At 35.2% G+C, this 12,507-nt stretch overlaps 1 protein-coding gene across 4 annotated transcripts in view; it reads left to right on the plus strand.

Moving 5' to 3' along the window:
* EML5 (EMAP like 5) overlaps positions 1-12,507 on the plus strand; it is a 165,106-nt gene that overhangs the window by 65,636 nt on the left and 86,963 nt on the right. For all 4 annotated transcript variants that reach the window (XM_068556608.1, XM_068556538.1, XM_068556462.1 and 1 more), the window contains exons 8-10: positions 353-490; positions 8,222-8,478; positions 9,597-9,809. In XM_068556608.1, the coding sequence (XP_068412709.1) occupies positions 353-490; positions 8,222-8,478; positions 9,597-9,809 (608 nt within the window). The remainder of the gene's footprint in view (positions 1-352; positions 491-8,221; positions 8,479-9,596; positions 9,810-12,507) is intronic.

Consider the following 12,507-nt stretch of genomic DNA (forward strand, 5'->3'; position numbering starts at 1 on the left):
GGGCGGGAGATGCAAGAGGGAGGGGATATGGGGATATATGTATATGTGTAGCTGATTCACTTTGTTATTCAGCAGAAACTAACACAACAATGTAAACAATTATGCTCCAATAAAGATGTTTAAATAAATAAATAAAAAATAAAAGATTCTATTAACCTTGTCATTTTAAGCATTAAGAATACTTCTGTTTCGTAGATAAGAATTCCCGGCCACAAGCATACAGTTAAAAATCTAGGTTTATCTTGCCTCCTTAAAATGAAATTATTATTTTAACCAACAGTTTTTTCATAGAGTCTATCATTTTTTAAGTGTATGTTTGTTAACTATTCTTTAATTTAATTAAATGTTACAGGATATGGAGCCTAGTTGATCATGCACTAATAGCAAGGTGTAATATGGAAGAACCAATTCGTTGTGCAGCTGTAAATGTAGATGGGATACATCTTGCCCTTGGAATGAAGGATGGCTCATTCACTGTACTTAGAGTAAGGTATGTATTAGGGTAGAAGTAGAAAGAGAGTAAATTTCTGTTAAGTGAGATAGAGTGCATAGTACTTATTTTTATCTATTTCCTTTCCCCCCTCCCTTCTTATTAATATATATTTTTTCAGATATTAGTTTCATTAAGTATAAAAAATATGTTTATAAAAATGGCTTTGTCAGAAAATTAACTCAAAAACCTTGGTTTGGGGGATCAAGAATGCTTAGTAGAATAATGACTAAAATTTTGAGTTAAATTTGGGTCTTGATTTCCATTTCTTGGTAGTATTGATTTTCAGTAATGATCTTCTGACATGGAAGAGAGAGAAGGAGACCTTGAAACTGTTAAAAATGAGTGAATGGTTTTGTTGTTATTTGCAGATTTATGCTTTGAAGAAAATGCCTGCGTCTCTTCCTTTGTTTGGGTAATTAGAAAAGTTTAAAGAATTTGTTAAAGCAGTTAACATCTTTTGTTGGATTATGGATATGTTGGATTATTGTGTTCAGCTGAATTCTATACAGCCATTTAAAAATTTGCTGTAGATCCACACGTGTTCATGAGGACAAGTGTCTATGAAATTTTTCACATCTAGTTTAATGAATCGTAGGACCATCCACCCAGTTGCCCAATCCAGAAACCATTGATTCATTTCTCTCCTTTGCCTCTCATGTCTAGTTAATCACTAAATTCTGGAGAACCTAATTCCTAAATAGCTCTCAAATTAATCTACTTCCTTCCACTCTCACCATTGTACTCTTGTATAAACTTTTGCCATGTCTTACCTGGATTGGTGGAATAGCATCTCAGCTGGTCTCCTTACCTCCTATTTTGCTTCCTCAAGTCCTTTTTACACTCTACAGTTATAGTGATGCCTTTTAAAACACATTTGTTTGCATCCCTCCTCTTTCTAAAGTATGATAAAAGCATCGCACTGTCCTTAGGATGAAGTTCATAATTCTTAACATAGAGTATCCTGCCCATATCTCTAGCCTATTTCTTTCTACCGCAGTCTCTTTCTTTTAGCATGTATAAAACATCTTTCACTTTTTCAGATACATCATGTTCTCTTGTACTTCTGAGCTGCTATAGATATGACTCTTCTTTCTGGGACAGGTTTCTGTAATGAGATACGCTGAGATTTTTCTCTTAATCTAATTTTTTTATTGTGATAAAACATACATAATATAAAATTTACCATTTTAAACATTTTTAAGTGTAAAATTCAGTGTCATTAAGTACATTTGGGTTGGTTTACAACCAAGAATTTAAGATGCATGTAAAACACCTGAGAATTTCTATCAGATAGTTGGTATGCATTAAAAATAGTGATTGTTATTTTTTCGTTTGTACATTTACTTGTCCTTTCAATTATTGTATGCAAGAAACTGGGTGAATAAGTTATCTCTAATAAGTCAGTATTTTAGCAACTCAAAAATATTCTTTTTTGGGGGTAAGGGAGGCATGCGTCGCACAGCTTGCGCGATCTCAGTTCCCTGACCAGGGATTGAACTCTGGGCCGTGGCAGTGAAAGCCTGGAATCCTAACCAATAGGCCACCAAGGAACTCCCTCAAAAATATTCCTAATCCTTCTTAATTTACCTGGTCACTGTTTCTTCTTGGTTCGCTGTGTATATTCTCCGTATCATAGAGCAGAATTCATAAGTATAGCAGTAGCAAAGTAGCCTCACAGGAGTGGTTATGTTATGATTAGAGGAACATAGCATAGATTAGAAACTAACACACTGATTCTTAAATTGGGGTACAAGGTGATGTGCCAGGGCAAAATCATGTAACTTCTTAGAACATCTCTTTTCCTTGTTACAAAAATGTTAATTTTATACTAAAAGAAACACTAATATCATGGAATCAAATGAAAAATTGCAAATATTTTTCAAATTAGAAGATATATATGAATATATATAAAACTTTGACTCATGGTGGGCTGCATGGTATTATCAACATCAAACTCTTCCAAGGCGCTAATTCATTCTCATAAGTAATTAGGGAGACTTCAGTGGAAGAGCTTGGTGAGCATGGTTAATAAATTATGCTGAAGATGGAGTGAGGTTTCCTGCAGTGTATGGGGTAGACTTTAGTTGTGAAAACATTAACGTTGTCATTTTAGATTCTACCAGTCGCTAGCCAGTTGTCTTTTCTGACAGTGTCACTGCTGAGTTATATCAACTTCAAAAGGATTAGGACAGTTTTCCACCTAACTAATCACACATTCATTAAAAATTTTTTTCAACATATTTATATTTTGTCTGCCTCATTTCATGGGAGTAATAAGTTCTGAAAGTTGTTTCCTGGCTTTCAAAAAGTAACTCTTTGTATATGTCCATTACTTTTTCACATCAAAGTTTTTTTTATCTCTCTGCCCCCACCAAGAGCACTATTAAAACATGCTCAAATATGTCTTATCTTAAAATTCCTACCTCGAGCCTGAGGCCCTCTTTGGTTATATCACATCTCTACTCTCTCTCTTTCACAGTAAAAATCTCAAAAAACTGCCTATTTTACTATCTCTCTTTCCTTCCAATTAACTTATCAACTTTCTACCCCTATTCCAATATAGCTTTTGCCTTCATCTTTAACTTGGAAAACCTTCACTAATAGTGCCCTGTAACTAAAACCAGGAGATATTTTTCAGTTCTCATCTAAATTGATTCTCAGCAGTAAATTTGACCCCTTTAACAACTTGCTCCTTCTCAAAACATTCTCTTCCCTGGCTTTAGATGTTAATTCTTTCTCTTTTCAGCCTCTGGCTCCATTTTCTTTGTAGGCTAATTATCTTCTGCCTACCCAGTAAAATTGAAGTCCCTGAAAGCTCAGATTCTAGGCTTTCTGCTCTTTTTGACTCTATTATCTTGCTAGGTAATCTCATCCTGCCTCTAGCTTCAGTTACTACCCATAGCCTGATGATCCCGGATGCATAGTTCTAGCCCTGTTATCACCTCTAAACTCCAGTCATGCATATCCAGTTGCTTATTTAACATCACTTGGGTATCTCAAAGACGTCTGCAATTCAGCATGTCCAAAGCTGAACCCAGCATCCCCCGTCCCAAACTGATCTTCTGTCTCTGGGCCCTATTCTGTCCATGTTCTTGTATAAGCCAAAAACCTAGGCATTATCATTGATACCTCTCTCTCTCTCTAACCACCATTTCTTTTTTTTTTTTTTTTTTTACATCTTTATTGGAGTATAATTGCTTTACAATGTTGTGTTAGTTTCTGCTGTATAACAAAGTGAATCAGCTATATGTATACATATATCACCATATCCCCTCCTTCTTGAGCCTCCCTCCCACCCTCCCTATCCCACCCCTCTAGGTGGTCACAAAGCACTGAGCTGATCTCCCTGTGCTATGCGGCTGCTTCCCACTAGCTATAGGTTTTACATTTGGTAGTGTATATATGTCAATGCTACTCTCTCACTTTGTCGCAGCTTACACTTCCTCCTCCCTGTGTCCTCAAGTCCATTCTCTACATCTGTGTCTTTATTCCTGTCCTGCCCCTAGGTTCATCAGAACCTTTTTTTTTTTTTTTTACATTCCATATACATGTGTTAGCATATTTTTTCTCTTTTTGACTTACTTCACTCTGTATGACAGACTCTAGGTCCATCCACCTCACTACAAGTAACTCAATTTCGTTTCTCTTTGTGGCTGAGTAATATTCCATTGTATATATGTGCCACATCTTCTTTATCCATTCATCTGTCGATAGACACTTAGGTTGCTTCCATGTCCTTGCTACTGTAAATAGTGCTGTAGTGAACACTGTGGTACATGTCTCTTTTTGAATTACGGTTTTCTCAGGGTATATGCCCAGTAGTGGGATTGCTGGGTCATATAGTAGTTCTATTTTTAGTTTTTTGAGGAACCTCCATACTGTTCTCCATAGTGGCTGTATCAGTTTACATTCCTACCAACAGTGCAGGAGGGTTCCCTTTTCTCCACACCCTCTCCAGCATTTTTTGTTTGTAGATTTTTTGGTGATGGCCATTCTGACCGATGTGAGGTGATACCTCATTGTAGTTTTGATTTGCATTTCTCTGATGATTAGTGATGTTGAGCATTCTTTCATGTGTTTGTTGGCAATCTGTATATCTTCTTTGGAGAAATGTCTATTTAGGTCTTCTGCCCATTTTTGGATTGGGTTGTTTGTTTTTTGATATTGAGCTGCATGAGCTGCTTGTATATTTTGAAGATTAATCCTTTGTCTGTTGCTTTGTTTGCAAATATTTTCTCCCATTCTGAGGGTTGTCTTTTTGTCTTGTTTATGGTTTCCTTAGCTGTGCAAAAGCTTTTAAGTTTCTTTAGGTCCCATTTGTTTATTTTTGTTTTTATTTCCATTACTCTAGGAGGTAACCACCATTTCTAATCCATCACTACATCCTGTTGATTTTACTTGCCTGATGAATTGTCTAGGAGCATTTTAGTTAAGGTTTGTGAATAAGATTAGAATGATAATATCTTTAACATATACTAAATATTCTATAATAGTATGGATTGTATAATACTGCATATTTCAGATCATTTCACTTCTTTCTGAAGTCTGAGCAACCACCATCTGTAGTAGTCTTCTAATTGGTCTTAATCCTGCTGTTATAGTCCTTCAATTTGTTTTTTACTCTCGAACCAGATTAGTGATCTGATTGATTCATCCCACCCTAGCTTATATTTACAAGTTAAGGCCCAAAATCTTTAGATCTCTGAGGACTTTTATAATTTTCCCTTAGTCTTCCTTACCAGGCTCTGCTCACATCAAAGCCCCCTTTGCTTGTTTCAGTACCACTACACTGGGCTTCTCAAGCTGAGCTTGAATGCTTTCTCTTGCCATCAGCAATTTCACATACTTTTAGCTCTGCTGGAATGTAGGCTTTTTCCTCCCAGTTCCTGTCTTCTGCTGAGCTAAGTCCCATTAATTCCTCAGAATGAAGTTTAAACTCCACTTCTTTTGGTCTGTTTCCTCTAACTCCTTCACCTAGGAACGGTTCTTCTGTTATATGCTCTATCAATATATATGCTCTATCAATATTGTGTACTTTTACTTTTGTGATGTGTTACAGACTGCTAATGTATGAGTATTCCGAGGCTTTGGCCTCCCTCTGCTTCTTAAAGAAATCATAGAATTTGCATACCAGTTTCCCAGAAGACTTAATTCAGAATTTTTAGAAATCAATACATTTTCATCTAATAATAGTCTTCTTACCTGTAAATTTGTCAAAGAAACATCTTTGTCAGAGAAGATAGTTATAATTCATAGTGTTGATGTAATAACGTAATACATACTATAAAACCAATCAGTCAATCAGAATCTCTTTCCATCACTGTTGGTTTCTTCTCTGTGTGCATGTGTTGGTTGGTGGACAGGGTCACAGTGGTAGAAAGCAAGAGACAACCTGAGATATCCACACTTATTTCTCTCATGAACTGGGAGCAGTTAAGTCTCTAGAACAAAAAAGCTGTAAAAAAAATACCAAAACAAGTCTGAAGAATTTTCCAGGAGCATTTTTAACTAATGTTCGTGATTGATACTGGAATGATTATATCTTTAATAAAGAAGGCATAAAAAGGAAAAGCTATCAAATAGTGTCTTAGATGTTTTCTTAAAAATCTTGCTCCATATAGATATAGATGAATGGCTGGATGTACTAATGGATGGATGAGTGGATGGATGGATGAATGGGTATGAAGAAAGGGAGGTAAGATGCATGGATTTAATTAAAACTGAAAGGAAGAAGTCACTGGGAAAGGTAGAAGTAGCTACATTATTCTGTGCTTAGGAAGAGGACCTTGCAAGTTGCAGGGTCTAAGGCAAAAGTGACGTTGACCAGGAAAGCTCTTCTAAAGAGTACTTTTTTTTCCTTCATTTATTTTGTTTTGTTTTGTTCTGATTCCCTTTTGTAGTTAAGGGGATGACTTTCGTCTCTTTCTTTATATGATTAACACCAGGGTAAAGCCCAAGTTCCTTGGCAATGTATCAGATCTGTTACACACTGTCCTCAATTTCTCTCTTTAACCCCATCAAGTCACTGCTTTTCCTACTTATCTTGTATCCACGTTGTATTATCTACTGTTCTTCAAATGTACCATGTAGTTGCATTGCTCATGCTGTGTCTTCTTTCTGGAAAACCTTCACTCTTTTATGCTTAGCCAGCCCCTCAGGTTTTATGCACAAATAGGTATCATTCTTCCTTGGTCCCTTCCTGCCTTTAGTCTTTTAGTTATTGATTGATTGATTGCTGTGCTGGGTCTTCGTAGCTGTGTGTGGGCTTTCACTAGTTGCGGCGAGCAGGGCTACTCTTCATTGTGGTGCGCGGGCTTCTCATTGCGGTGGCTAGTTGCAGCACGTGGGCTCAGTAGTTGTGACATGTGGGCCCTAGAGCACGCAGGCTTCAGTAGTTGTGACGCATGGGCTCGGTAGTTGTGATGCATGGGCTCTAAAGCACGTGGGCTTCAGTAGTTGTGGCGCACGGGCTCAGTAGTTGTGGCTCGCGGGCTCTAGATCGTGGGCTCAGTAGTTGTGGTGCGCGGGCTTAGTTGCTCCTTGGCATGTGAGATCTTCCCAGACCAGGGATCGAACCCGTGTCCCCTGCGTTGGCAGGCAGATTCTTAACCACTGCACCACCAGGGAAGTCCCCTGCCTTTAGTCTTAACCCTTTTTCAGTATTTCTTATAGAACTTCACACATAACCTTTTGAGCACTCACTACATTTTCTCAATTATGAAGTATAATTACTTTGTCTCTCACAGAAGATGAGTTCATCTTTGTATCCCGTGTGCCTAAAACAGTTAAATACTTAGTGTTACTGAAAGAAATATGAGTTTGATTGCTTTGAATTGTCCATTTAGAAATTGTAAAAATTGGGAAATAACCATTTAAGCTTTTATTCTTGAAATTATCTGTTGAGAACCTTTCAGATGGGTAATGCAAAATTTATTTGGAAAAAGTGCCAGGCACTAGTTGGAAATAGAATTCTCACTTCCTCCTGCCCCTTCTCCCTTGCTGCCTCCCTCTTCTCCGCCTCTCTACCAACTCCACATGTTTGGAAACTCAGTAGTGTTTAACTAAGTGTTTACCCATTTTTATGGCTATTACCAGTACCTGTTATTATTCTGGAAAATCAGTTATAAGGCATCATTAAAAAAAAATATTTAACTTTGCTGGCTGACATGGTCACTAATTGGGAAGAATTTATATTCTATTAAAAAAGGTCAAAGAGATTGAAATAAAAGTAACTAGTGGTATCTATATAAAGATATACATTCAAATGTATTACTGAAATAATACAAATCAATTTCTCCTTTCTTTATTTCCTGGATGCAATTTTGTACATTTGCTTCATTACAAAAATTTAATTTGAAAATCATGGCTTTTATAATTAAGCATTTTTCATAAACTCAGTACTTATAAGGAACTTCATCATAAAAATCCATGACTTTATTTCCTTTATTGTATGACTCCAGAAATTTAGTATGAATCTCTGAACTACTTAAAATTGAGTAATTTAGGAACTGAAATTTAGCATTTTTCTCTACTTCCAGCATATATTGTCCTCATATATTTCTGTTCAGCAAAATTATTCCTGAGTTAATACTACTTGTCTCATTTACATTTGTTTTATGGTTTATAAATACTTGATACAGCCTCATAGTCATTTTAGACACATTTGAAAACTGAACTAATTCTGTAGTGACTTCTTTGCGTATGGTCTCATTTTTTTTCTCTTTACAGAGATATGACGGAAGTTGTACATATTAAAGATCGGAAGGAGGCAATTCATGAGTTAAAATATTCACCAGATGGAACTTACCTTGCTGTTGGATGCAATGACAACTCAGTTGATATTTATGGAGTTTCTCAGCGTTATAAAAAATTTGGAGAATGTGTTGGATCACTTAGTTTCATCACTCACTTGGACTGGTCCTCAGACAGTAGATATTTACAAACAAATGATGGGAATGGTAAAAGACTTTTTTATAGGATGCCAGGTAAAAATTTCCTATAAATTATTTATAATTTGTAGATTTTTAGTTCCTTTAAAATATCTTAGAATTTCACTAGAGGCAGAGTGTAAGTTACATTTGATTATAGGAAATCAAAGAAGATACAAGCTAATATTTCAGCCATTGTGATCTTTTCTCTATGGCTGCCTTATCATTTGAAATCCTTTTGGTTCTTAATTAAAACTTAATTGCTTGGAGGATCTAAGGCAGACCTATTTTATGTTGAAGTCCATGCCATATGAGTAGTATATGGTAAAGTCCTAGTGCATATTAGAAAGTCAAAATGCCATTTTTAATGGGTGCAACTAATTAACTAAATACAACTGATACAAATGTCTGACTATAAATTGTTTGGGTTTTTGTTGTTATCTCAGACTTTGCATAATATTAATAATATAGCTAACAAACTAATTTTGAAAAACAGAATTTTTATCAAAGATTTAAAAAGAGAAGAATAAAAACAGAACCATCAAAATATTATCTCTCAGCCCTTTATTTGGTATGATGCTTAGTGAATTAGTCACTATATTAAAATAACTTATTTAAGAAGAGTAGCTGCATATTTAAATTAATGCATCTCTCCAAAAGTTTTCATTAACAGTCTGTATGTAATGAAGATTGACTGAATCCTGAAGTCCTATTACCTAACATAAATGTATTCCTTGTCACTCATCCTTCCTTTGTGATCCTTTCAGTTATCTTTCTCAACCATGTATCTTCTTCGGTTTCTTTTTCAATACCTGAATTGCCACTTTCTTATAGCTTTTACTTTTCCTTCTAACTTACCCCATTGTGACTGATCTGTAGCATGATTTTAATAGGGTTCAGTTTTACTGTCCATATGGACGAACCTGCTAAGCTACATCATCATCAAATCTATATGTCTCTGAGTCAGCATAATTTTGGTAGTGGCTTTTTAACAACTCCTTACACTTAATTTTCTCCTTTCCTTACTATAGTCACCTACCTATTCATGTCTTCTCCTTTAACAGGATGGAGAAGATATTTAAGTTTTGGAGTTTACCATGTTATCAGTACAGTTTATGCTTGAGTAAAAATCAAAGGAAATAACTTCTTAAATTAATACTATGATTTATTTTTAGGAGGAAAAGAAGTGACAAATAAAGAAGAAATAAAAGGTGTTCATTGGGCTTCATGGACATGTGTTTCAGGCCTTGAAGTAAATGGAATTTGGCCCAAGTATTCAGATATCAATGATATAAACTCAGTAGATGGAAACTATATTGGCCAAGTTTTAGTTACAGCTGATGACTATGGAATTATAAAATTATTTCGATATCCTTGTTTAAGAAAAGGTATCTTTTCTTTCAAAATATTAATTAACCTCTGTCTTTTAAAAGACTTCTAAGTTCTTACAGAAAATTAGTCTTAAGATAAATAAGAGGGTTTATACTTTTTAAAATATGTGTGCTGTTGGTTTGGTGAAGGATTTCATGAAAATGAATAGAATTAGTTATAGTATTTTGATAATTCAGAAATTATTGTCATATGTTACATTTATTTTTGGATATGAAGTTTGAATTAGAAAATTATTTTTGAATTCATATATTATGAATGGGCTAGTACTTTACCTCTTTCTTTTTAAAGAATCATTTTTCTCCCCACTTCCAGAATTGCTTCGTATAGTTGGGATATACAATGATAGTTATACTTTTCTTATGGCTTATTATCTTTAATCATTTAACTTGTTGAACATGTATCTTTTAGGAGACATTTTTCTTGTGTCATTTTCTCAAGAATTCTGATGAAGTAGTCAGCTGTGCAAGTGCAGGTCACAGTTTGGAATCTATTGGTTTGTTTGTTGGTTTTTATCTGAGAGTGTGTTTTTGCTTAAAATCCTTAGCATGTATTGTTTTGACATTTATTTTTCATAACTGGGGGTGGGAGAAAAATAAGGGGTCTTATCACTGGTTATTTTCTATATATAGTATGTATCACCTCTTTTTCTTGGATCTTTTTTTTTTTTTTTAATTTATTTATTTATTTATTTATATTTGGCTGTGTTGGGTCTTCGTTTCTGTGCGAGGGCTTTCTCTAGTTGCGGCAAGCGGGGGCCACTCTTCATCGCGTTGCGCAGGCCTCTCACTATCGCGGCCTCTCTTGTTGCAGAGAACAGGCTCCAGACGCGCAGGCTCAGTAATTGTGGCTCACGGGCCCAGTTGCTCCGCGGCATGTGGGATCTTCCCAGACCAGGGCTCGAACCCGTGTCCCCTGCATTAGCAGGCAGATTCTCAACCACTGCGCCACCAGGGAAGCCCCCGGATGTCTTTTAAAGTGATGATATTAATCATTCTGTTAATAGACCTGAGAATAATTAAATGAAATGCTCTATTAGTCATTTATTTGTTCCATGCCTTGTTCCAGAAAGTATTTGAGTCAGCTTATAACAAGTCCATAAGTACTAAAATAATTATATGAGTAAAGAATTCATACCAGGGGAAGTATAAATAGAAATACTATATTAAAATCAGGTAAAGAAAATGTTTGACATTTTCTTCTTCAGTAGTCAAACATCAAAATTGAATCTGAGCTTCCTGGAAACCAAAAATAAAATAAAGCAGGGCACAAAATAATTTTCACTTTAGCTATTAAAAAAAAAAAAAAAAAAGCATACTTACTACTCAGAGAAAGCCAAGTTTCTTCTGAGATTTAATTTTCAAAGAACTCTCCCTTATAATATAGGGCCTTATATTAGGTGCAGTGAGTGTATTCATAGAGTATCAACATCTATAGCAGATGCAGTCATGATTTTCACCCGCTTGTTAATAAAAGCTGTTGGACAAATGTTAAAATGCAATTTAGTAAAAAGGTAATTTTGGAAACAGTAGAAATAGTTTTATTCAAATAGTTTAGGTAGTCCCCTTGATGTTAAACTTAAGGGCCCAAGTTTCCCAGAAGTCTAGACTGGTAATTGCTATACCTCTACAGTAAAGTAGTGAGTTCCAGATCCTGCCAGCTATGCCATGTTGTCAGTTCCTGCCTGCAACATGTCAGCTTCCTAGGTGCATGTGGAAGTGCCTCCATACGTAATGCTAAGGGTGTTAATAAAGGCTAACTAAATCTCTAGCAATTGAAGTACGGTATTTCTGGATCCCACTACATAGCCAGGACATGAGAGTCACCAGGCACAACAAATTTTATTGTGACACAAAATGATACTTGCCTAGTTAGAAGGTGTGAGATTTAGTAAGATTAATCATGGTGTTATTAATCTTAGACATTGCTTCTACTCACTGTTTCATACACTGACCTCTCTGCAGAAAAAAAGTAATTTTCTGAGTTTTCTTAATCAAATGAATGGGAGTTACTCACAAGCTTTATCTTCTGCAACAGGGAAGACAATATTTTTGTTGCTCAATAATTTTGTTTCATTTATAAAATGTGCAGTAGTCTTCTGAATTGCTGTAGGAATATTTTACCAAAGTCTTTAAGAAAAGTTAGTCTTGTTCAGTTACTGCTTCAAGAATATAAATTGTTTTTCTTATTTTCTGTTTTTTTTAGATTTTTGTTAGACATTTATTTTATGATAAGGGTTTTTATTTCTTGTGAGTCAGCTTGAGACTATGGGTAGGTAATCGGGAGAGAAGAAGACAAAGATTAGGAGAAGTATTTTAAGATTCTGTATTTATTGAATTTACATACTTGCATAAAGCTAGTAGTATTACTAGAAAAACTCTCTTTTAGATTAGTTATGAAGTTGTACATTTTTTCATTACAGTAAGTTGTACTATTGATCCAACTTAAGTTTGGGAAAAGATTGTGTCTGATGTATTAATGTATTTTAGATATCCACTTAAGTAATATCCATAAGTGAAGCTTTTACAAAATGTGGAAAGAAGTTAAATAATAGAAGTAGCTTACGTTATAGAATCATTGTAATTGCAGCACAAAATGTGTGAGGTTAGCCCAGAATGTTCCTCTTCCACATTTAGCCCCCTCAAATCCCAGGCCAAAGGAGCATTACTCTTCTTTTTTTTTTTTTTTCTTTGTTCA

Source organism: Eschrichtius robustus, chromosome 1 (genome assembly GCF_028021215.1).
Source record: "Eschrichtius robustus isolate mEscRob2 chromosome 1, mEscRob2.pri, whole genome shotgun sequence".
NCBI lineage: Eukaryota > Metazoa > Chordata > Mammalia > Artiodactyla > Eschrichtiidae > Eschrichtius > Eschrichtius robustus.